Raw genomic sequence first — 27,167 nt, forward strand, 5'->3', positions numbered from 1 at the left:
ACCCCTGCAGGTCACCAGCTCAGAAGAATTTTCTTATTTCTATCCTGATTTTAATTATGGTAAGAGATGGTAAGAATTACTCTGGTTCGTAAAGAACAGCTTTGAATGAGCTGAGAATTTCTCAAGATTTGATGCATTTAATGGGCTTCCATCTAAATCTTGACAACACATTAAGCAGCAAGAGGTTGTCTGACTTTTGTCCTTTCTTGTTTATAATGAAATACATTAAAGATGTATTCACTGGAAATGCAATGGTACATTTATTATTTTTCCTTAATCAGTTGCTAATGATATCTGATATTTTTAAAGATATACATTTAGGAGATAAGCCTAACCCTGAGACAGGTTCCCAAGCATTGTGCTCTCTTCTCTTTTATGTAAAAACATCAGATATAAAGCCATTACGTGTCATTTTAACAAGCTCTTCTTTGTGTTAAGTTCCTAAAATGTATGTTGGCATAGCTTTTTCCAGCCAGTATTCTTGATTTAATTTTTGTTCCTAGTAACGTTACTTACTTTTTTTCTTGTGAAATAGTAACTACAAAAATATTATATACTTAATATTTATATTAAGTATATAATATAAATATAACTATATTATATAAAATAGTAACTACAAAATATTTATCTGATGCTGGAAAGATTATGAAGTTAGTTTAAATTATTGATTTTTGGTTTTTTGTTTTGTTTTTTACAAACTTTGGGTCAGGTAGGTGTTTGGCTTATTGTTTTTTGTTCTTTTGTTTTTTAAAGAATTGGTTGAGTGCAGCAATAATGAAATATCAAGATCCTTGTATTAGCAAATATAATTTCATTTTGTTAATTAGTATATACTTAGGCGGGATTTTTTTTCTACTGAGCTGAGAATAGTGTAAAACAAGCAATAGGGAATGTTAGCAACTCAGTCAAAGGAGTGGTCACCTGAAGTTAAAAAATCATTGCTGATTAACAACTAAGTTGGCAGTTCATCTAGTACAGATGCAGATTTTGTTTAATATACATCGATTTGTTTTCAGAGAAATGTGTAATTTTACTGCAGTCTGGTTGATGTTAAAAGCTTTTGTGAAAAGTTATATATCACATAGCTAATGATGTAAATTTCAGATTTTTTCAGAGTACCACAGTGCAGTAAATTAAAGAGAAAATATTAAATTTTACACTGTGTTGCATTTTAAATTTATCTCATACCTTGAAGCCTCAGCAGACATTTGGTATTGAATAATGTTTCTTTGAGTGCAGAAGTATCATTTTCTTGAAGCCTGAAATATTAATTTATCTTTGTAGGAATTAAGAAGTTAATTAATTCTTGACAACAGTGACAAGTCGTTACTGTCTAGAACAGAAAGAAGTCCCTTGCCCCTTCTGAGACACTGTGACATCTTTTATCAACTTAAGTGGCAGCAGTGTTGGGCCCTGTGTAAATAGGTTCCAGTGAACTGTAAATATGCATATGAAATAATATTCACTGCTACAGTCCATCTTTAATTATTTACATTTCATGAGTTATCTCTAACTCTTTGCTAAAGACTTTATTTGATGTTTTGAAAAACCATGACCTGTTAATGGCTTCTCCATTCAGCTGCTGGTAATATATCCTTAAGACTTGGTATGAATTTGACAGTACTTTGCATCCCCTCAAGAGGTCCAGGATTTCCATGGGATGAAATGATAGGATTTCAATGTATCTTCACAAGTGATTATCTGAAAAAACACTATTTTGGGGGCCTGAACTTGGACGTTCCTTAATTTTGTGAGTACAGTCTTTTGGGGTATTTGATTTCAGTGTATAGATCATTCATTTTATTAACTCTGATAGTTGAACTGAGTTTAGGGGATATCTTTTATTGAAAACAATTACATTTTACCATTTGCCAGGATTCTGGGCAGAGCAATACTGCCATAAATGAAACTGATAACTTACACTCTTCCTTACAAAAATGTAAATTCAGTCATATTATGAAATACAGAAGAAAAAAAAAAAAAGTGAGTGATTTGAAGAAACAAATCTTGATTTCTTAATATTTAACTTCATATTCTGTTAAGTTTTTCCTACTGTTTTGACCTCTAACCATAATAGCCACAGACGTTCATACAGTATTTCATTTCACCCGAGGCCGTTGATAATTTAGTCATCCGAAACAGCTTCTTCTAAACAGTGTCACTAGGATGTAGTTCCTCCCTCGAAGGGGAGTGGTCTTTTGTTAGATTATGTAAATCATGAAGCTCATTCATTATCACCGCATTAATAACTCCTGCCGTAACCTGTAGAACCAGGGATCAAGCAACACTTTTCCTGCATGCAGTAAATATTAGAAGCTACTGTTCCTGCATTTGCTTTAGTTTCTTGGGGGAATTGCATAAAAGTAAATTCAAATCAGCGAGGGATTTGTTTGTCAAATTTTGCAAATCATGTTCCAGAAAAGGGAGCTTTGCAAACCCTGCTCAGGAGCCCCAGATACCAAACTCACTTCAGCTTTAACAGTAACGTTTGTACTGACTCGTTCAATCTTAATTTTGATTGATTACTTACCTGCAGAAGTATATACTAAAATCTTTCCTTTGTCCTCTTTATCCCTTACTCACCTTTTCATTCTTCTCCTGTCAATTATTAACAGTCTGACGTTATTTGTTGCTGCAGTAACTTTGTTTCAATGCAGCTGTTGCCAGGTGAATTTTCTTGGGAGCTTGGTTGTCACACTTAGATTTTGTGAGATAGCTGAAAAAGTGTTTCAGGCAGCAGTCTTCAGGTTTAACTTTTTTCGTACAGAACAGCCTGGCTGTTTATAGATGTTTTATCTGAAAGCAAAATGCAAAAGGAAACGTGCTGTGGGTTGGTTCCAGACCATGCATTCTAGGCTTTGTTCCACAAGGTGAAAAATGTATGGGATTGAGTTAAATGGGACAGATTTGCTGTGATCTGGCATAGTGGAGTTTGAGACTGTTAGGAGACAGAGTGTGCCAGCTTTATTAGTTAATTCAGATCTTTGCAGGCCTGTTTCTTGGCTGGGAAGTGTAACTTTAATTATGTAGGGAATCCAGTCATGCTGTGCATTGCGGGACTGTGACTGTTGCAAAACCTGAGACCAAAGTCCAGGTGCTTTTAGTTCCCTGACAGAATGGCCGAGGCCAAACAGCACACACCCTGCCGTGCTCTGCTGTTGGTACCGGGACTGAGGTTGTGCCACATGCACAGTAGTGTCCCTTATGATCAGCTTGCAGGCTGGAATGGGTCACCCAGCTGCAGGGTTTGGGCATCTGAGTGCCTCACCACACACATGCAATTTGAAAGATTTTGGAATGTCTTGGCTGTGGTAGAACAACATCCACTACAGTTTTGGTGTTGTTTTTTTTCTTACAGGATAGTTTCTTCTTGCTTGGTGGTGATTCTGCCATGAAAACCCCTGCAGGTCACTAGTTCAGAAGAATTTTCTTGCTTCTATCCTGATTGTAGTTAATACCTTTTCATATAGCTTATAAATCCCTCTTCAGATCTCTTCCTAAGGCAGAGGGTCTGCCCATCACTCTGAAGAGTTCCCAGCTGGCACAGTCCAAATGTTAACTTTTCATTGATTGACCACAGCAAAACAAGACCAAAACTTAACCATATTCCCCCTTTCCCCCCTCTACCAGCCCTCATAGCTCATTAATGGATAACAAGGAAAAAGCAGAGCCAATTTTTGTTCTCCAGGGGAAAACCCAGTGCAATGGCCTAAATACGTTGTAAGAACAGAGGGGAGCAGCTGGAGAGAGAAGGAAGGAATGAAACACAGATGTGAAGCCATTGCTTAAAATCATTCCATCCTCTTTCCGTTTCCCACTTTAGCATTCTTCTGGAGTAAAAAACCCAACTAGGCTCTGAATTGGCAACTATTTGTTTTTACAGCATGCTGCTAATAGATGTAAGATTTTGTGTACAAGGATGCATTCTAATTTTGTTGCTGTAATGATATGTGTTTTTTTTCTCTTGAGTCTGAAGTGGAAACACTGAAGTACAGTTGCTTTCCTTTATTTCTAAATTATATACCAATATCCTTCTGTGTGTCTCTCTTAAAACATCACTTCCATAGCAGTGTGATATACTTTTACTCATCTCTCTGGCTGAAACTTTTTTGCCAGTTGGCTTCTTTATATGTCTGTTAAAATGTTGGTAGCTTCTGTTAATTGTCCAGTGCCTACTGATGAGCCCAGAGCTGATTGTCAAGCTTCCCTACTTAAAGTCCAGAGAACAAGCTGCTTACGATGACCCAGCAGAGACATGAGGGAGGTCTATGAAAGGGAGAGTATTCAACCAGTTTTAATCCTTGTTTTCATAAGGCAGTGTCTTTAAGTGCCGACTAATTAGTGAATAGAAATGGTTGTAGTTCTTGTAGTCATGGCTTTTGTTGGCCTGAGATGAACTGAGCAGCTAATAGAAATGGTTTAAAATCCCTGCTTTGCTTTTTTTTTTTTTTTAAATGCACTTTAATAGGATATGGAGATGAGGAAATATAAATCAAAGCAGGAACAAAAGTAAGTAGAAACTATCCAACTACCTATCTTGATACACTTCATTTAGATACTAGCAATTACACTTGTGACTCCCACTCGAGGAAGTCTGGCTCAGTGCTAAAATAACTATTCATTTTATAAACTTTGACATATATTGATACTAGAAAAGTGTGTAATTTTTTTTCCTGTTACAGTAATGTTATACAAGCATTACTTTGCATTTCAATAGCATGTTAAAATCATCAATTACAAAGCAATCAATCAAGATAAATATAGTTCTCCCAGCTAGCAGTACTGAAACCAAATTCCAAGAAGTGAAGTAAATTTGTTTAAGAATTGACAGCACGCCTAAGACTACAGCGTAATTTTCAAGAGGGATAGCTCCCTCTTTAAGCATTTGTGTATCATATCTTATTACATATTGTACAATAAAATTTTTCAGTAGGTACAGTTAACCATTTTACACATTCCAAAAAGTCATTTCTTGTAAAATTGAGTGCAAGGAAAGAGGGAAATTGAGCTAATGATAATGGCACCTGAAAGAGAATGCATTCCTTGAAGATCAGCAAGATATTTGAAACATAGCAAGAGGGTTAGAAAAAAAGTTGTGGTTCTTTTCTGTTTGTATTTCCCCTGCTACTTGCATGTTGCTTGACCTTGACATGGTGCAGACAAAAAGCAGGCAAAGCAGCCTGCAGCAGCTTACTGTTCTATTCATTTTCTAAAATTAAACAGAAAAATCCAGTGATATTCAATAACAGCACCTTGGTTATTGAAGCTCATAACCTTTTTGCTGCCTTTATCACCTGTATTATCGATTGGAGATAATTACTGCAAAGCAGCTGGCTGTTGGTTTTAGAGAGCATCAATTGTTCTCCTGTCCCAGCTGTTGGCTAATAAGGACAGTCAACACATCTGTTTCAACAGCTGGTAATTAACAAAAGCCTAATTGCTGCAACTCTTTTAACAACAAATCTATGAAAGAGTAGGGATGTGGAGGAATATTATTTACTCTGTGCTTTGCACTGTCTTTGACGATTCTCTTTTTCTACTTTGAACACCACTGCCTTTGTCTGACACATTGAATGGCAGCAGAACACAATATGGTAATCCAGAGCTTAAGTTTTTCAGGTCTTTGTTGGTGTTTCTTACTGCAACGTTTCTTTGCTAAGTTGCAAGATAAAATGGATCAAAAGCATTTTGTGGAGTTTCATACAACAGCTACAATCTGCAACAGTATGCCTAGGAATAGGGCTGCCAATCCAACAGCTCCCAAAAGAAAGTAATGGGTTTTTCCATCTCTGTATGAATGTAACAGCCTTGCAACCTTCCACAAAAAAGGTTTCTTCATTCTAAAAGTGGTGCCTCTTTGAAAAATTTTATCACTGCTGTTAAGATGTTTCACAAACCCGGTCACACAGATGAAACCTACTATATTTGTCAGCTTAAAAGTTAATATCAACTGGTACATCACCCTTCATAAATGTCACCATTGTATCCACACCAAATTGGAGAGAGTTCTACACAACGTTTGCCTACATATCTACATTTGTAGTATTGATCAGCAATACAGTCAAAGACATTGCTCTTGGCTAGGTTTATTCTGTGGGTTAGCCTTGTATACAGCACACATATAACTGGAATATTCAGCACTAAATAGAATGCATGTATATACAAACACAGGGAAACGTTAATCCCATTGAAGTCAATAGCAAAATTCTGTTGGCTTCAATGGGTCAGGACTTTCTGTGCAAAACTAAGTTTTCTTAAAAGCTAAAGACAAATTTGGCATTCATCACACTGCACATGAAAAGAAAGTGTTCAAGTATTAATGGAACGATTGCCTGGAGTATTATGCAAGTCAGGCATGTATTGCAGACTGTGAAAATGACTGAGTCTATACAATTTTCTAAGACATAGCGTTTAAAGTGGCTAAACTGATGATGAAAAATTGTGATTCTTTGCTAAAAGTTAGTCAAGATCACTTGATTAAACTTGCTGCACTAGCATTTCAGTTGGCAAATATTTTTGTACATTGAGTTCTTTAATTGTCTTCTGGGTATGTTGAAAGGTATATAAGAAATTCTACCTAAGTGCTTGCCATTGACAGAATACAGATTGCATAATTAAAAGTATTCTGGCAAGACAAGTTTAGTTCAACAGGTGTTCAAGTGAAGAAATGTATAGTAGGTGCAGTGAAAAAGTGTAAGATATGCTTTGAACAAGTGAAAACAAAAGAATTGGTTGAAATTCTAGTTGTAGGACAGTAACAGAAAAGTGCTGTCTGGTTTCACTGGAACATAATTTCTGTACATCACAATCTGTGGTGATTGAAATGGTCTCGTTTGCCTTGCACAGATAATATAGGACAAATATACCTTCTGCATTACATTATATCATGGAAAATTGCTGCAGAATTTGATAGTTAAAGCATTTGAAAACATTTGAAATGTTTTTTTTTTCTCTGGGTTATTTTGTTTTATTTTGCCAACCATGATTTTAAAGAACATGACTGCAGATGACGCATGCGCTTCTCCTTCCCTTCTATTTTCCTTCCTCAAATTATTTCAAGTATTGTAAGATATGCAGGAGCCCCTTTTTTTTTTCCAGGTGAAATGTGGTTGAGTCTGAGTGAACTGTGACAGAATTTTAGAAGTGTTTTGCAACTGTGCACCTAAACTTCAGTAGAAAATGAAATGAATGCTTTTGCCTGAGGCAAAGATTTGATAGAATCAAATCAAATAGACATGCAATAATGACAAGCATAATTACCTCATATAAAATGTAGTAAATAGATTCATCTAGTAGAAAGGATCAGACATCTTTTGTCTCAAGCTTTTGATTGAATGTAACTTACCTACATTAAAAGATCTCATCCAAAAGTATAGAATTCATAACAATCTGTGGAGATGTCTGTCCCCTGCTATTTCCATGGGAAAGTGCTATCTATTGAATTCTCTCCTGCATTTTTTCCAGCAGATCAGTGGTTCCTATAAGACTTGAATGTATACGTATGTTCTCAGAAACGTCTACATTTGCCTTTGTTAATATAATTTAAATTCCTGACTTGAAGTTCTACTTTTGTGAAAAACACTGCAATAAGAATATGGGGGAAAAAAAGATTCAAGGACTTGTTCTGTATAAATATGATCTAAATCAGTACCAGGCACTCAGATTTAGAATATCTGATCCCTTTTATACGCCAAGAACTACGCAGATATTGAAGCTCTTTTAAAGTGCCTCTTGAGGATCCCCTCATCACAGGAGACATGGTGGTGTCTTGTTCACAGTGAATCAGCAATTCACAGCCATCCCAGATGCATTTGCGGCTCAAGGTAATAAAGGCTGTCGTCGGCCTCAGGAGCAGGCATGCGGCTTTTGCCCAGAAGAGCTAGCCACAAAACTGATCCAGCTGGAGAAAGATCCCAAATTGCTCCTCTAGCTAATCTGATGAGAACTTCAGATATCAAAGGAGGAACATTAACAGACTTGCCAGATTCAAAGTCAATTTAAGAATGTCTGGGTTACTTAAAGTCTGTACATGTCTGTGTGGGACGTATGGTCACTTTTTTTCTTTCTTATACCTACATTTCATAACAGAAACATTTATTCAGTAATTATTTATTCTTTTCTTAAGTTTACCTGTTCTGTCAAACTCAGCGTGTTGATTCTGTGTTGTATGTATGAAAATACCAGATAAATTTGAGGGTGTACTCCTCCTAGTAGGTTTTTTTTCCAGAAATGAAGACTAAGGTGAAGTAGTAAATACTACCTCAAGCTTTTTCTTAACTTTCATTCCAAATCTTGCAAGAAGTATGGACAGACACAGTCAGAATGTAGCCAGTGGGACAGTTCATTTTTATGATCCTGTACAGACTCATGGCCTTTGTGGAAGTTTCATAGTTTGATTGTAGCAGTCAGATTCTGACTGCTGCCTCCTGCAAAAGTACTTTCTGTCAAGAGGTAACAGTCACTGTCTCCTTGCATAGGTTACAATTTGGGATATAATGTCACTTGGCACCAGTTATGAGCCTTTGAGCGTAAATTGTCAACTGCTTTTTCACTCAAGTTACTGCCTCGTGTGTTTTTTTCTGTCACTTTAATGAGGCATGGATGATTTCAATGTACATATTTTCTTATGGAAGAGGGATTTGTGAAATGTCAATGTCTCACTAAGGACCTGCTGTCAAGCTGAAATCAAGGATAGGTAGCTCTAGTAAGTGAATGCTTCAATGCAGAAACCAAAGGATAACCAAGTCCAAATTGTTCTGGAAGGGCATGGTCAATAGCTGGTCATAGGTCAAAGACAAGAACTTTACTGTAAGGTGGAGTCTGCAATAAAGGCTAGGTAGTGAAATAGGAGCAAGAATTACTGCTATATCTCTGGAGCTGCAGGTGAGACCTGATAATCAGGAGTGCCTCATCTACCTACCAGGAGAGAGAAGTAATTTATCAATCAAATTCAAATATAAGGCTTATCAAGCTTGTCTAAGTTTGAGTCCCTGTTAGTTGCCAAGACTTTTTGTGTCTACTGTAGTAACTAAAATAGGATCAGGACAGGGATTTGCAGAATGTTACACAATCATCTATGCTTTTTGTTAGAAAGCTCCCTGGCATGGTTTTAACCTGGAATCCCAGACAAAGCCTTTGAAAGATAATTGTATACCAGGGCCTGTTCCCTTAGACAACCTGGTAATGGCAGCCCTGCTTTTTGGAGGTTGGCAGAAGAAGTTTTGGTGTGTAAACCCAAGCCATGCCAGAAGGTCTCAAAGCAGAAAATGGTTCCTGGATGGTTCTGTTTAGTAATAGAGGGGTGCTGCTGTGCTCAGGTTTTGTTAGCAGAGCCTGAAAATGTAGCAGACTGAGTACTGAAAGTACACACTGGTTCTGCCTGCAGCTCACCTAAAATGTGTCTAGGTGTAATATGAACTTTCTTCTGTTCTTCTGCCAGCACAGTTCCGCCCCAAACTGGATAGGACACTTCTGGGGCTGAGGGGAATGTGCTTTTTATTGAATAGGGGCTTTGTTATTGTAAAGCTTCTGAGACAACATTACAACACTACCTTTTGGATCCTGTGATGATGACTTACTGTTTGTAGCAGATATTGACTTGATAGGCTCGAGTCATTTATGTGGACAACGGGTTTATCATGGGTACTGACATTTGAAGCTTTCCCATAGCAGCCTGCCAGTAGACAACCTGGAGAGCTGCTTGCAGACTATTGAGCTTATTGCAGTCTACATGGTCATTTCCTCCTTGATTTCCTCTAAGGAGACTGCTGGTAAAGATTGCTATAAAGTGTAATAGTCTTCTTGGTGCACGTGAAGCAAGTGAGATCTCTCAGAGTTGAAAGAAAGATGCCTGTTATTAAAGCAGATTAAAGAGATTTTTTCTTTTTTGTTTTAAACTTACATTTGATAATTCTCTCTGTCTTTGAAAGGGATATGTGTGTTTTCTAGTCCAGTTACCTAAGCAGCCATGAATGGGGCATAAGAAGGCTTCCTCAGATAACCAGAATATTTTAAATTCTACAGAAAATATTTTCTACTTTAGGCACACCTTACCCAAAGCAATGTGGTTAAATTCAAGTTTTTCTGTATTAGTCGTGTCTCTCCATTATTTGAAACTGTATTTTTAGATCAGAAACAAAGTATGTGATGTTACTATGGCCAAACTTGAATTACAGATCATAGAGAAATGTGCCCTTTCCACATGCCCAGAGCTGAAGGCATTCTTTAATCTGGGAAGTAAATGAATTTACTGTAATTTTTTAAATTTGCATTTTTCTATAAGTTAATTCTAAAGCCATAGATACCTTGCAAATATAACTGTTGTGAATGGCTATTTGCCCCTGTTTTAAGATGAAGGCTTCTTGGTAATTTCTTTTGATTTTATTCTCACTGTGTGCATCATAGTTTAATAGCAAGACAAGCATCTACCTATACCTTGCATATGGATTCTCAGCTACTTGGTATTTTAAATTCCCTCCATCTTGTGTTCTTATTTAAGTATCTCCTGCCAAAAAATCTGTGTCCCTGTACATGACATTGCGTGCAAAGTCTAATGCAGCTATGAATGTATATTTCTGGTGCTGTCATGCTTGGAAGTTTTCAGACTTTGCAGTATCCATAGTTGTTCTCCATAAGCATGGAGTAGATATCTATGATGGTATCTCTGTGTTCTGTAGCATTTCACTCCAATAAATGGAAACCATAAATGAAGTCTTGACCCCATGAAGTCAATTACAGTTTGGGGTCAACCTCACGGGCAGACTTTCCAATTAATCTTCCTCACTGTGAATCATTCTGTACAGTAAAGTAGTTCCGGGTGTTAGTCTTAGAGACTCACCATGTGTGTAGGATTGTCCTCTGAAGAGGTAATACTTCCTGCAATTTTGGTATGCTGTATATTGCTAAGAAAAAAGATAGAAAGTATTACAAAATAATATGTGAATGGTGAGGAAATTTGCATAAATGTAGTACCTAAGTTTAGGTAAGCAAATTCTCATTAAAAAATATAATTGACATTTCATATAGGATTTTTCTTGTATAATGTGATAACGGACTGAATCTGTCTAATATGTGCTAATGGGGACACATCACTAGGTAAAAGATTACACTGCTTGTTAAATTCTCCTGCGGCAGTGTGATGTGACTGCAGTACAAGAATGAGATATCCACCTTTCAGACATAATGATTCAAATGTTTTTTCCATCAGGATAGTTCATAGATACTAAGTTTGTTCTCCTTGTAATTTAATGAACCAGGTGTGTGCGTAGTCTAGTAAAAGGTGTTATTGGATCCTTTTATTTTCCTTGACACAACAATAAGAAGTTCTTTGGTAATATTTTTTTTTTTTTTTTCTGATTGCACAATCTGCATAATATTTGTTATGGCTTGTTCCTATCATTCAAAACTGCAATGGCACCTTAGTGACCATGCAAGCAATATTCTTAGAACATGATCATGTATTCTTACTGGGAGTTTTTGTTGTGATGAAGACAGAATCTTATACTTAGTTTGACCAACAATAACATTAAATGGTGGAGTAATATCTTAGTATTATTAATTGGTCCTGATGCTAATTCATAAAGGTCATGTTTGCTGTGAGATCTCATTCCCTTGTGCCCAAAGGGAATGTTCACCTGGGTGTGAGTGTGGCAGGGTGCTGGGAAATCTGTAGTTGGTTCTCACTACCACTGACTTTACTCCAGAATTCATGTGCGCAAACAGTCCTCAGTTCTTTAGGGTAATTTTCTAACTGTACTGATCCTCCAGAACAACACAGATCTGTCAGAAAACAGTATTACAGCTCCTTAATTTAGTCCAAGTTAATGTAACTTAATAAAAACTATTTCCATTAGAGAATGATGTGTTGAGAAACTAAACTTTCTTGAATTTCTAAAATTTTCAGTTAGCACTCCAAGCTTTTTCATCTCAGTTTATCTCCCAGAATTTTCGTGATTATTTTGTGAAAATTTGCATCTGCATTTTCAAGTTTTAATTTGTTTTAAATTTGGAATTTTTCTTTAGTTACATATTATGTGGCACATCAATAATTTGTAACATCTATCATCGTTCAGTTCCAATTTTTACTTTTCATTTTTAAAATCACCCAAGCCAGCTGCTACTTAAACACACGTTGCAATATTTTATCTAATGTTCTAGGTCAAACTGTCCCCTGTTTGCATTGTAATGAAACGGTTTGACACGCTAATGCTGTGAGTTAAAAAGGAAGGTGATCACTTAGCTGTTAGTAGGGAGTCAGCCATTTTCAGATCCTTCGTGTTAGCTGGAGTCTTGTTCTTGACCCTGAAAACCTCTGATCCCCTAATTAATAAGACAAGTGCTCATATTCTTTTCCAGATCAAAGTATCATCTGCTTCTGTCTGGGAAAAATTTGATGTGTTGACATTTTGAAATAGAAAACAAGATGAGATGTTGTAATCTGCACTAAGTAGCAGCTGCTAATGTAAAAATAACAGAATCATTAGAAGTTGGATGTCATAATGTGTCACAACATGACCTGCTCTATCATGCAGTACGTGTTACTGTTATTGACTGGAGATGTAAAATATAAAGTGTAAAATATAAATAAGCCTTAATATTTTTAATTTCTTTAAATTTTTTTTTCCTTACTCATTCTAATTCAAAGTGAAAGAAATCTTTCCTGCCCTAACCATCTCCTGCTGCTGTAAGAACACAACTGACCTTTTACTGCTTCCCTAGCCAACTAATATCACCAGAAACATAATTCTGTCCCCAGGAGAAATTGGGTAATTCTCAGTTGACCACTTACGTCTAGTTTCCATCTCAGACCCCAGGTAGCATAAGACCAAAGGAGCAGAATGACACTTTGCTGTCATCTCTCCTCATTACACAGCTCTAACAAATATAAATGATTGAGCCCATAAATTGCAGAAATGACTATTGAGACTTATTATCTAGCCTTCCTGTACTCCAGAGGAGTATCCCAGATCAGTTGAAAGAAAGCAGTTGCTAGCAGCCATTACTAATTCAGGTAATACCTACCCATTAATAACTCTATCCATTAAACCAGGGAAAAATGTTTGGAGGAAAGAGGGTCAGTTCTAATTGGCTGAATTATGATCTTGATAAGAATAAACTGAGCATCTACAAAAAGGAGAACTTATTAACCAACAAAGTTAAATCATAGAAAATAGAAGATACAAGAATTAATAGAGATTGCAGGAGGTTAAGCTAAATTGGCCCTTAGAAAGGGAGTTAAACAATAGTGAAACGACCAAAATGAGAACAAGGAAAGAAGAAATGTGCTACCATTCTAAGAATGGCACAGACATCAAGGATAATCTGTATTAGATCCAAAACTGCTTGATCTTTGTTTTTCTATCAGCAGTGAGAAATGATGATGTTAAATATTAGGAAAAGGGTTAAGAGAACTGAAGGTATGGAAATTGAGTTTATCACTGCTGTTGAGTAAGTTATTGTGCTCATATTGGGATAATGGTTGCCTCTATCCAAAATTCCAAAAGAGCTCCTAACTAAAATTGCAGAAATGTTAGTAAAGTTATTTAATAAATCCTATGAGGTTCTGTGTGATATGATTTGACAGTTAGCTGAGGAAGCACCTACGTTTAGAAAACAAACAAACAAAAAGTAATCCTGGCAGTTATACACCAGTTAGTATTTATTTTGAGTCTTCAGTAAATTTGGAAGGAAAATACTTAAAGCAACAGTAGATTGAAGAACATTGTTCACTCACATGAATTCATGCAAGTATTCTTAGACACGATAGTGGTTATTTAGACAAGGAAACTTGTTATGTATAAGCTGACAAAAAAGTAGAGTTTCTGATCTGGTACCACATAGAAAATTATTAATTAAAAAGATGGAGCTTGTGTATGCTTTACAAGCAGCCACAAGCTTAGTATAGGAAATCCTGCTTGCTATTAACTGGGTTCAGCTAGCATCTCTTGTTTGGAAGGATGGGCAAGTTGTGCTCCATCTGCAAAATATCATGCACCCATGAAGGTGGTGAGAGATTATTCAAAGGCAATAAGGAACTAGTCAGCAGAAAGGCAACAGCAAACAGCTTTGAAAGGAGTAGTGTTAAAGTCCAAGGATTTCTACTGTGAAGTTTCTACATAGTTTCTCACCAGTTGGTGCTGAACCAATTTTTTTTAATGTTTTCATTAGTAACATTTGGTATGAAGAACAGAAGTGTACTAGTGAAGTAGCTTGATGCTGTAGAGCTAAGAGGTGTTATTAATATAAAGTCCAGGCTGTCATGCAGAATGATTGGAATGACCTCAAGTACTGGAGAAAAAAAAAACAGTGGATGATGTTCAGTGGCACCAAGAATTTTTACTATTAGCTGGATTGTACCAGTGGGCAGGCAGACAGTTGATATAGGATGGTGGCTGTGAGCAAAAGGAGTGCAAGAACATGTCAGGTGAAGTGTGTCCATTGGAGTTAAGTAGCACTGTTACCAGTGCATGCATGAGAGATAGATTTGGAAAGACTGAGGAACTGGAGAGCCTACCGGCTGAGACATAATGGAAGAAGTTATGTTTAGCCCACATAATGAAGAAAATTTATATTCTGTCTGTAAATATATGAAGGTGAAAATATAAATGCTCTCTATAAGTGCATGAGGAGAAAAAACCATCAGTAAGACAATCATACTATTCAGTTTTTCTACTCAGGGTCATTGAACATTTTTTCCTTCTGTTGGCTGCAGAAAAACACTGTAAAAGTCATCTGCCATCCATAGGAACTCTGACAACATACACATTCTACATTTTTTTAATTAATAATTTTCCATGTGGCACCGTATCAGAAGCTTTAGATCTGTGTCAGCTTACATATAACAAGTTTCAAATTAGATTAGGGTTTAGGATGCTTGTGTTTGCCCTAGGGGAGTAGGAAAAGGATAACAACTCTCTTTTCCATTGCTTTAGTTTGCACATAGGATTGTGCTTTAAATATTTTCAAATAAAAGCAACAACAATGAGATTAATAATGGCATTTTCTTATTCAAGACATGGCTATTTTATGTTTCAATATGTAGCAATTAACTTTGAGATCTAATTTAATTTGAAAATACAGTTTTTCTATAAGTAACTATTAAAATGCAAAATGGGATAAATGTAGAAATAAGGGTATTGTTTTTCTTTTGACAGAAATTGGGCTGGGAGGCAAAGAGAGAAGGATCTATCCATATTAAACCGTATGTGAAAGCTTTAGAATTTGCAGTCAAACAAAAGTTCTGAGAAAGAGACCATATCCAAATACCGTTTCTGAGTTTAACGGAAACTTCACTGAGAGCATCCCATATACCAAGGTGGTGACCAACTTCGCCACTAAGTGAGTCTTTTTGGGGAAAGCCTCCACCAGAGGAATATGGGTGTAATTCTTTTGGTTGTCAACGCTCCTTCTTTCCCCTACTTTCAAAATAATAATAATCAAAACTGATACATTTCAGTGAGAAGTTCTGATATCCACATTGTGACATTTTCCAAAGAAATAATATTTTGTTTAAAAGTTCCCATAAAGCTATTGTTATTACTGGAGGTGAGGTCATATAGGACTTCTGCCATGTACGCTGTGGATGGATTTCAATGTACATTATAGAAGTCTTCAAATATTTTATAGTTGTGCAAGTGACGTTGTTGTAGTTAGCAGTTAGCATAACATCGTTATGTGTGTTGTTCTGCTTTCCTCCTCCTAGTAAGGATACTTCAGTCATTTGTTTGTGTTTACTACTCTTCAGGCTGTGAATGATGGCCATTTTGTTGCATGGTGGCGTACCGTGCACCAAGACACCTGGGCTGGAATTTTGATTGATCTCATGTAGCTCCCTAGTATCAACCCGCTCAGGGTTGCCTTATTTTCTTCCCTTGAGATTTTTTAGCTGTTTTTTGGTATTGCTTTATTTTTTAATTTTTAATCCAGAGCACCTGATTCTACTGTTAATTTTGCTGGTGTAAGTCAGATGAGAACCCAGTCAAAACAGTATGGTTTTTCTGATGAAAATGGACATAAATAAGAGTCTTCAGACTCCAATGCCTTCTGACTTTTGTCCTGAAAAGTGAGTGGAACATGAGATGTATTTTTTATGATAGTTCTCCAAAGAGACTAGCCGTTAATCTCCCTGTGAGTAGGTGTGTCAGCTGCAAACATTTCCTTCCAGTCTCCCATTTCAATCACACTTCACAGTACACTGAAAATTGGCAAGGATTTTAATTATTGGCCTCTAGAACAAACCACCTACTTTGATTCAAGCATGTTTTCCAATTTTTAAGAATGTTGTTTCACCTACAGTACAGTATAATTATAGAAAATAGCTTGGTTTGGCTGACATTCCTGTGTTCTGTGCGTTCTGCTTGCAAGGCAGCAAGCAGCACCAGGCAAGCAGCTCACCTGCAGAGGATTTTAACCTCTTGCTGGCAGAGTTAGGGCTTGCCAGCATCCAGTACGTTGTTTTTGATATCAGAAGCTCTATACTACTGTCACTTGAAGGTTAAACATTAACGCTTTTTGCCTTTCAAGCTGCAGGAATGCTCTATATTGTAAGAAAGTTTGTTTTTATTCTCCAGGGAGCCCTCTGTTAAAATTTTATGTATGTCTGTTACAGGAGCAGCTGCAGCAGTGGGTCCTGAACCCCAGTGACACAAAGCCCTGGGTACAGCATGATCCTCTGGTCAGCACAGTGCTGACTGGCTGTGTGGCTGCATTTGCGCAGAGCAGTGCTCAGTAAAATCTGCCAGTAGTGAGCCATGTATCCAGGACATGATTAATCAGCCAGCAGGATAAATTGTCTATAGATGACTGGGAGTTGACAGTAAACAGTAAAACACCTGCCTTGAAGACTTACAGTCTTAACAGACAAGCAGGAAACAGAAGCAAGCATGAGCCCTGTTTCAAGAGACTGAGGCACAGACTGAGTTGCTGATGATTATGCAGTGAGTCTGGCAGAGCTCAGAGCTGAATTCTCTATCATTCCCTTCGTGTGTTCGTAGCTCACGTAACAAGTCTTTAATTTACCAAGAAACTGTTCCGCAACACTGTCCTGAGAAGTTGGCAGAATTCACCTCAGCATTTCTCTCACACGTACCCCTTGGTTTGAGGCTGTACAATTTGTACAGCTAATAACTTACACCATGAATTAGAAACATTGGAAACCAGCCCAATGCTCAGGCTCGTGTGTCAAGGAATTGCTGTGCAAGCCCAGTCTTATTTGTTGTTACAACAATTAATCATCCAATGATTATCAGGTAATTTATATGGTATCTGGGCCCTCAAGGGAGTTCTGCAGTGCTATTGAAATTGGACATTTTAAAATTAATGGTGATTAAGCTGTAAAGCCTTATTTAATATGCATGAGTGCTATTTCTCCTTCCTCCTCGCTACCCGTAGCGCCATGTTGGGGCTGGCTGCCTTCCTGACCTACCAGCCGCGCACTGCAATCTCCACCATGGCTGTGAGTCACAGGCTGCTCAGCTCCATGCCAGCAAACAAAGGCAGGGGAACATCCGGGACGATGCACAGGTGGGAGATGGCAGTGGCTGCTCAGGGAGTCCCTCGCCCCACCATAAACCAGGTTCTGGATGGGAATGCAGCCAGCTCCTGGAGCAATCCAGCACTGCCTGTCTCAGCAGACTTCACCAGGAGCGTCAGGTGGCTCTTAGGGCAGGAGCTGCAACATGGCCACATGCTGACCAAGAGGTGCACATCAGTAGCTGAAGATTGAGTGCTTTGTTTCACTCACTATAGAGTATGTCGCTTACAGAATTTTGCAGTGAGAATGTTATATAACTATGACGTGTTTCTCAAGAAACTTGGCTCAACTAAGTATGGTTAACCTCACCCATTCAAAAAGTTTACTGTGTATGCAAAGGAAACCTTTCAAAACATCATCCTGCTGTGAAAAGGAATTAGAAACAGTTATAATGCTACAAGAAATATTTTTTTCTAAAAATGGCACAGGCAGTGTTATGGAATAGTATAACCAAGTACTTGTCTTACAATAAAACATGGCTGAAATGAATGCATAAAAGATTGCAATGTTTTCAAAGAGATATAGATATTCTGAATAAATTGTTTCTCCTTTGCTTACCATTCTGCAGGCAGAACTGATAGCCCTGCAACAAGAAAAAGAAGACACTCTTCAGCAGTGCAGAAAGTTAGAAGAAGAAATCCAGAGATTGCATGTACATTACAGGTAAAATAATTAATACCAAAACAAGTCAGTGACTCATAGGGGAAATTTTCTGTATGGTGTCTGACTCTAAGTAAGGAAATAGCTTTATCAAGTAGGTATTTGTTGGAAATGTGAATACATCAATGAATCAAAGCTGCATTTCTGCTTTGTTGCTCGCCAACCACCTCTTTGAAATAGAAGTCCTTCTCTTGTAACCTAAATATTGTATTAGTTTCATCTAAGAGAAGGGGAAGGTTGCTGGCAGTTAATTCTCATAAGAATGAAAAACCTGTCTAATAATGATTCATTCGCTTAAAAATACCAGGGTAAAAGAACCAGTAGTCATAAACACTTATTTTTTCCCTGTTTGCACATACATGCATAACCTTTTCAACATAGATTTTAAAATAATCAGTAATTTTTAAAGCCTGTTTTCTAACTCCCAACATCATGTATGTGTTTTAATTCCTTATGTTCTGTAGCAGTACATAGAATAAGAGAAATAGCCATTCTCTCATTAATTTAGGTGGGCTGCACTGAACGTTTGCATGGATCAGTGGATGGTAATCCCTAAGGAAGAGCTCTGTGTGGTCCAGTGAAGGAGTTAGGTTGTTTTATGGAGTGATGTTGGGTTACAGCTCTCATTTCATCCTGACCTCCTATGTGAGAGGGGATACAGAGCTGCCAGCAGGTTAGAAGCAGGAGAATTGGCATCAACACAGCAGAAAATTGTGAATCTGAAGGCTGAATGTCTGTGATGAGGGATGTGGGCTGCAGAGGTAAATAATAAATGTAGTGTGAATATTACGTTCATTGGAAATAAAGGGAACTAGTTAGTTATAACTAAAAAAAAAAAAAAAAAAAAAAAAAAAAAAGCAGTTGCAGAACTGTGTTTTCAGTGTTTCAGCATTTACAAGTGAAAAATACTTGGGTTTCCAGAGGTTTTTAGAGTTTCCCCTTCTCATTAAGTTTATTAAAACCTGGGAGGGAAGTTTCAAAAACAACTTCTGTTCCTAAATCTCACAGGCATTTATTTAAAACCTGTTAATAGTGAATAGAAACCCCAAGCAATTTGTGATTATTGCTTTTAATGAATTTGGTCAGCATTTAGTGTGTGCACAAATTATGGTATGATTTGCCGAGCTAGAAAGAATTTATTATAGTGCCCTTATTACTCACTTAAATGGGATTTGTAGAATAATTTTAAAAGAAAAATGCAATTTTTATATTGATATTTTAGAAATAAAGACTTTGCTTGTGTTGATCTGAACATTGTAGGGTATTTTTCATTGACTTTTGACTGTTGAGATAGTCTCAGGCTTGCTGTAATATATTTAACAAGTGCAGTAGACAGCAGCTGCAATTTAGTCTTGTAAATAACTTAAATCTCAGAAAATAATAATGGCTTGCAGGAGTCACCATTAGAACGTAGCATGTTAATATCTTTTGGCTCTTGAACAAGCAGAATTTCATTGTAAATTTGATTATGATCTTCTACAAGATTTACTTATAAGTTGTGACAGTAGTCACCTGAATATCCTTTGGGGCAAGAATGTTTTTTCATTATTTACTTATTCAAGTTGTAAGATAATTCAGAACATCAAAAATTATTTTCTCTCTTTTGTCACTGTCCTTAGGGAGTCACTGAGTAGTTCTCATACCAAATAAGACAGATGAAGAAAAGAGTATCAGAGCAACATGGGATTGATCATAAAAACCATAAATAGCTAAGCAATGCATTTTCTCAGGCCATCTCAAATGAGTGAAAACTTATTCTCTGTTTCATATGTTGGCTATTTCCAACAATGGTCTTGATACCAAGTTCAGAGTAACCTTGTCTGATGAAGTAGAAACTGCTAGAAGACTGCTGGCTTGAAGAGAAGTTTTGAGAAAAATAGGAGCAGGATTTGCAAGATCCTAACCAAAATTAAAATGAAAATGAACTCTGCGGGAATACATCATGAAACACTGCTTTTCATATGAATTCTGACTTTTTTTTTAAGAGAGACCAGGTCCCAGTACTATTACAATCTTCTTTGAAGAGAATGACAAATAAAAATGAGGGAAAAGAAAAGGTGGAGGAATCTAATTCACATAGAGAAGGGAGAGGAAGTTGGCTCACAGTAAAGTTGAGCAAGTTCACCACTTCTGTTTACTCCTCCTATATTGTTCCTATGTCATGTCTCATAAGGAAAGTTGAATTTTCTGGAAAGTAACCTGAAAACGCTTATCAGAAATGAAAATTTGCATAACAGTTAGGAACTGTATAGAGTTTCTAGCTTACTAGGGTAATTGTTTCACCACAATGCTCTTTAAGCTAGGGATTAATGCAAATCATAGATCATCAGTGACCGAAAGAGGCTATATCCAAATAATCAGTTTTGAACTGTGTGGGAGTGTTAATCCCACTGCCACTTTCTCACATATTTCTGTTGTTTGAATGTCATCATAAGTATTTCATTTGCATAGTTTTCAGTTGTGGACTACCCGTTTCTATAATCAATTTCCTTCTATTTCAATAATGCTTCAGAAGTGTACTTCTGCTACATATAAAATGCTGGCATAGACATATGCTGTTGCATACTGATTATTTTTTCACATATCAGATACAACAGCATGACTGTGAATAAGGACTATATTTCTATGTAGTGAAGTACCTATATATTTTTCCAAATTAAAAAAAAAAAATAACAACCTAAAATACTTCACTCAAAAGCTCTGGGACTGGGAGTTTTCATAGGTAGATAATTTGAACCGATTATAAGTAGTAGAACAAAATGATGTGTCTGACTTTGAATTGGATTTAACCTCCATTACCAAGAAAGGTGAGAGAGCAAAATATAAATACAGGGCTATCTCTGCTTAAAAGTATGTTTTTGTAGGTTTCATGTTGGGGTCAGATGTAGGGTTGCTCAGTTCAGAAAAACTGTAATTTTTTGCTCCACAGCTGTGTAAGAAATGTGTTTACACACATTTAAACTTGTGTTTACACACTTTTGAATAAAACTGCTAAAGAAAATAATGCATATGTCCAGCAATAAGAGTTAATTAGGGCTGTAAGGTAGAATTTAAGAATGCTATTAGAAGTGTGAGTAGTTATTTCAGTGATAGGTACGAGTTTCATTTGTGATTTAATCAAGCACTTAAAAGCCATATATTTACCAAGTCTAAATTCACAGGGGAGGAGGGACAGGAAGAACTTTGGAAAAAATATTTACCCAGAGGTTCCTCCAGTTTGCTGTTGAAATGTGTAAGATGCAGTAATAGCTACAGGCTGCAAGTTACAATAGGAAGAAACTTACATTTATTGCAGCAAGTTTCCTATTGAATGGGCATTTCTTTCTAACTTGCAATGTTAAAATGAAATCATAATTTGTCTCGTGAAGAATTGAAGTTTTAATAGATGGATGTCACAGTCTGGGGAGTTGCATGTAGAAGAGTAATTAGAATTGATAAGATATAACCAGCATGAAAAAAAACTATTTGTATTTTACAATTATGTGACAATTTTCGATAACGAGATAGAAGTCAAACTTCAGTGAGATCCTTGTAATAGCGAGTAGTATGATTTGAAATACATATTTTTAGAATCAGGCATTCGGTCAGCATGGGCAGCTTCTCTTGCTACCTAACTAGTTGTATCACTTTTAAAAGTTATAAACTACTGTGAAGAGATTTAATAAGATTTCAGTACCAAAGCTGCTGGTGCTTCTGCTGCTTCAGTTAACCTAGAATTCATGGTTTAAGTAGCACAAGCAAATAGTTGAAAAAACAATTGATTTTGCAAAGGTACGTAGATTTTTCCCACAAAGTGTGTCATAAACTGATGTGCGGGTTGATCTTTTTAGAGATGGAAATTGATAGAGCTGAAAGGGAATTGAGAGATTTTGATTATTTCCTCAGATGAAAGACATATAAACACAAACTCAATTTTCATTTTAATTACAGTATTAAATCAACATATAACAGGAGAAATAGATGAAGAAGGACACTTTGCAAGGCAATATCTGCACCTCTGGGGAAAAAAAAAGGTTGTATTCTATTCTAATTCTGAATACAGTAGTGCATTCCATTCTATAGATTCCTGGCCAATGTAATGGATTATAATACTTAAATGATGCCATTTTAGAATCAAAGAATCATAGAATGGTCTGGGTTGAAAAGAACCTCAAAGATCATCTAGTTTCAACCCCCCCCCTCCCCCTCTGTTGTAGGGAGGGTTGCCAACCACTAGACCAGGCTGCCCAGAGTTACATCCAGCCTGGCCTTGAATGCCTTCAGGGATGGGGCATCCACAACTTCTCTTTAGCACTGTTCCATGGGTTCTGCAAATGGGTAGTTAGTGACATAATAATTACGATTATACTGTCTTCTTGTTCAGGTAATAAGGTCTGTTATAAGCTATAAAATATTTTACCTAACACCAGTAATCATTCTTTTGTATTCAGTATTCAGCTTCACAGTCACTGTAATGGCAAGTCAGAATACAACTGCCTATTTAGTCTCATGTTCTCCGAATGACCCCCTGCTCAAGCCTCTTTCTTTATTTCAGCCTTGTTGTTTTGCCACCTCTTTTTTAGAGATTTATCCAGGCTGTATTTATCTCATGCTTATAGGATGTGTAGCAGGAGATTGGGCTGCTCTACTGCCCAGTTTCCCAGTCCAAATGAACTGAAACCCATTCACACTGGGATGAGTGAGGCTGCAGCTGTTAGCTCAGAGGAGTGATCTCAGTTCTTCCTTTGCAGCTGAAGCAGGATACCTTGAGCACCTGCCACTGCAACTTACCTTGAAGAACTGCTCTTTTCATTGCTAGTTTTCTTCTCATTTTTTTCAGTTACATTTGTTGACTCATCTTCCTGCTCTTTTCAACCTGTCTGCTCAGTGTTATTCTGGCACTGTAGTCTCAGTCTTAGTTGATTCAGACATCATAATGTGGCTAGCTATAGTCATTAAGAAGAGTGCTGTTTTTGAAGAGTGATTTTGGGGAGATCAGAGGAGAAGATGACAGTTGTGTTTTCAGTATTCTGTGTGCAACATTAACTTCCATTTATCCAGGAGTTTCAGACATCCATCTTCAAAAGTAAATCTTGAGCTAAGCAAATTTCCCACTTCCAAGAAGAGGAGAGGTTATTTTTTATACCAGAGATGAGATGCTTGCATGCGTTGTACAGTGAGAGACAGTATGGTATGTCTTCTTGTGAGAAGAAACCTAACTCTCTGCAATGTGATATGGCTCAACATACAGAAAACGTCTCTGTAAGGGAACACTAAGCCTTTGTTTGTCTTTTGTTACTACGTAAAAAAAAGCAAAGTCATGTACTACCCAAGCTATATTTTTTAGTTTATTCTCTACATAGTCCCACAGATTTCTGTGGGAGATTTGGACATTCACTGAATGATAATTTAGCTTTGTTTTTCTGTGTATGTATTCTTCCTGTTCATCGAACCAGAGTTCTGAAATCGGTTGAGAATGTTGGCTTTTTTTTTTTCTGTATTACTTTTATCAGATTGGTTAAAATCCCACCTTCTCTGAGTGACCTGTGGGGCTTTCAGAGAATTTTAGTCAATTTGTGGGTGCAAGAGAAGGCAGCACCCAGAAGACTGTTTCACAAACTGGATCAGATAGCTGAAGAGAGGAAAGTGGATCAGTTGGCTGCTCTGCTTTGTCAAAGCAGTTACGTAAAGTGTTACCAGGGCTGCTGAGATGGCTATAACCTGCAGTGTCTAGGTGCAGGTGAGCAGACAACAGAGTCCTGCTCTGTAATCCATATGTATTTCACATTTTAATGGGTTTATTGTCCTCTTCCCTTCACCCCATCCTCAGACTTCATGTTCTCTAGCCTGCAATTGGTTATTCTTTCCTTCTGTAGTTGCTTCATTTTCTAGCAATGATTGCCAGAGAGTCTGACTTCAATAATCAGTAGATAAGGAGTTCCTTGGAAGTGTGGCAGACCAGATCGTTGTGCATACTCCAGTTAACACTTGATCATTTGCCCAGAAGAGGAATAGTAAAGAGAGACTCCAGCATGGACCATAAGCTTGGTGTTTACAGCACCTATGTGGCAGGCAGTGAAAAAGCAGAGCAGTGTCTGAACCTGTTTGGAAGGATGGTGTTTTTCTTTTTTTGCCTCCCAATGGAATATTTTAGCCATCAGCATGCTCTCTCATTCATTAAGACAAACACACACGCACGCACACAGAAAAGTTTTGAAAGTTTCTGTTTTTGCCCTGACATGATTTTGAAGATTTTCCCATCACTGGGAAAAAATGTTGCAGCATGGAAAAATAATTTCCTTCTCAGCTTTCATGATTTATAAAAATGGAGAAAGAGAGGAAGCACTGCACTGCCACAGATCCCCACTGCTGGTGGAACAAGCTAGCCCATGCCATCCCTGCAGCCTGGGGTGGACGTCAAGCATTTGCTTTGCCTTATGCTGCTGTTGACTCAGGCAAGGATTGGTCTGACCTACATTTAATGAAAACTTTGCGCCTAATTTTTCCACTGGCTGGCTGTTGGCCTTCAGAGGCACTTTGCCAATAGGAAACACTAAGCAGCAAATCTGAGGAGGAATGTGGGCAGCATGAGTATGGACTGAAGTGCTTTACATGCTCTCTGATGCAGTTTTAACTCGTACTGTGCCCTGGGCTGAGTCTGCTACTGCTTCTGTCAGTGGGTGTGTTATACTGGCAAACCTTCTCCAGGTTTTTAATTTTTTTGTGGACTGATCAGCCCCATGTTGTGCCAACAACATTAAAGCTAGAAGCACTGCACACTGGATTATGGTGTATTTCATCAGACTTGCACAGACTTCTTCCTACCTACTTCTATGGGGTAACTTGAACTGAAACAACAATTACCTTGTCAGTTTTGCTATGATAGACTTCTTTAGATGACTTTCTGCTGTTCTCTAAGAGCACAGATTTGCTTGACAGAAAGGAATTCCTTGCCAGTGGACGCTGCCATGGTCCTGTGACTCTGTATGCACTGCGCAGCTGACTTTCTGTTAGCAGCTGTTCCTGGTTCAGGCTGATTCTCTTCCCCCTCTGTTTCACCTGGGTTCTCTGTGGTTTTCTGCTCTAACCTTCTCGGTTTTGCAGTGAGCTGAAAAGTGTAAGAAGTGTAATTTTGTTCTGTACTTTTCAGAATAAGTGCATAGCTAGCGGTTTCTAGGAATTGTTTTTCAAATTTGTTAAAGCTTAATAAAGTGGAATTGCTGGAAGGAAGATTTAAAGGCTCTGGAATAACTACCTGCAAGCAACCAGCTGGTAGTTTGGAGCTAACTGTTAATACAAAATATACTACTGTAGACATACTTGTAAAAATTAGGGTATTGAGTTCAGTGAAGTTAATATCAATTCTGTGTTAATCAGAAGTATATACTTCTTTTCAAGTGTATACTTGAAAAAGAATGTTCAAAATCTACACAGAGCATTTGTAGAATGGTAAAATCTTTTCCTTCATAGAAAGGGTGTGTGACTAGAAGCTATATGTTCTGATTGTGCAATTTAAACACTGGGTGAATATGGATGAATCACATCACTAATCAGAATCACAGAACGGTTTGGGTTGGAAGGGACCTTTAAAGACCATCTAGTCCAACTCCCTAATTTCTTCAGCTGCTTTATTTGTACGAAACAAAGTATTACCATTTTCTGTCATACTTTTAGATACGTATAGTCTATCAAAAAGTGCTCTTATTTTAAAGTCAGAGAAAGAAAACAGACACAGGATTTAAAAAATAAAATAAAATAAAAAAGAGAGCCTTCTTTGAAGCAAGAAATACAGAAAAGTTGTGTAGTCGGAGCTGTTTGGAAGACAAATTTTCCCATGAAAAGTTTAGAAGAAAATCTAAAACTACAACAAAGAGAATTCAACTTGCCCTGCAAATGGTGTATTAAAGGGAATTTCTTTCATTATAAATATGGTATTTAGGAATAAAGTCATAACATTGTCAGAAGGACTTTAAATGCCATTTATTTTCTGTTGATTTTTCACATGACGTTTTTATGCTAAAATTTCAATTCAGTGGGAAAAAAAGATTATTTTGACTTGTGTTCTGGCTCAGTTCTCTTCTGTTGAAGAACTGAAAGAAAATAGCATTTGAAGTTGAAATCTGAAGGTGAAAGGAAAACTTTCTCTCAGAAATTTGCCACAGGAAGCCAACATATTTTTTTCACTGGAATTTACCTCTTCCAATAGAAAAACATTTGTTTGTTGAGAAGACTTTCCACATGAAAAATTTTTAGGCAGTGCTAGACATAACATTACTTCTTGGGCTTAGCCCTGCTCCCAGTTGAGTCAGTGGAAAACTTCATTTAGGAAACAAGTCAGAATTCAGGTGTGAAAAGAAGTGTTCTCTCTGCCTGTTGCAGAATGTAAGCTACAGGACTGCTTACCTGCAATGCTGAGAGCAAGATAGTGTTTCTATTCAGCTGGGGGTTTTTTTTTGTTGTTTTTTTTTTTTAGTTTTTTGAAAGTTAGAGGCTTTGTTAAGCTGCTACAAGCTTGTCTTGCTGATGCCTCTCCCTGGAAGGTGTCCAATTTTACACTCCATCCACAAGCTGCTTTGCTAACTAATGAGACTGGGGTCTGTGCTTAGGAAGTGGAAGGCTTTTAATATTGTGTCCAAAATTACGTAATGCTGTGTTGCTCCTCCAGTACAGATAATTCTTCCAGCACAGGTGTGATGGTTGTCGTTTTTGATTGTAGAAATAGGAATGGACTTGATGATTTCCGTCAGTTTTCCAGTAAAGAAATGGCACTGCTGTGATTTGCACAGTTCTAAGCCTTTGAAATATTTGAATAAAATACAATATATTCATAATGCTTTTCAATTCAAAGCTGAAGTTCATACTGTCATGAGAGGAAGAAAAAGCGTCCCAGAACACACTGATAGCTTTTTCCACCACCATCAAGAACATATGTATGCAGTGGTGCAGCATCACTGTCTCCTGGCAGAGGGGCTGTGAGCTAGACAAGAAGAGCCACACA

General features: G+C 37.2%; 1 protein-coding gene across 3 annotated transcripts in view; it reads left to right on the forward strand.

The window, feature by feature from the left end:
* MIPOL1 (mirror-image polydactyly 1) overlaps nt 1–27,167 on the forward strand; it is a 173,767-nt gene that overhangs the window by 106,218 nt on the left and 40,382 nt on the right. For all 3 annotated transcript variants that reach the window (XM_042868128.1, XM_042868119.1, XM_042868137.1), the window contains one exon: nt 18,099–18,193. In XM_042868128.1, the coding sequence (XP_042724062.1) occupies nt 18,099–18,193 (95 nt within the window). The remainder of the gene's footprint in view (nt 1–18,098; nt 18,194–27,167) is intronic.

The sequence above is a fragment of the Lagopus leucura genome, unplaced genomic scaffold (genome assembly GCF_019238085.1).
Source record: "Lagopus leucura isolate 7727_CA_CO unplaced genomic scaffold, USGS_WTPT01 Super-Scaffold_1, whole genome shotgun sequence".
NCBI classification, from domain to species: Eukaryota; Metazoa; Chordata; class Aves; order Galliformes; family Phasianidae; genus Lagopus; species Lagopus leucura.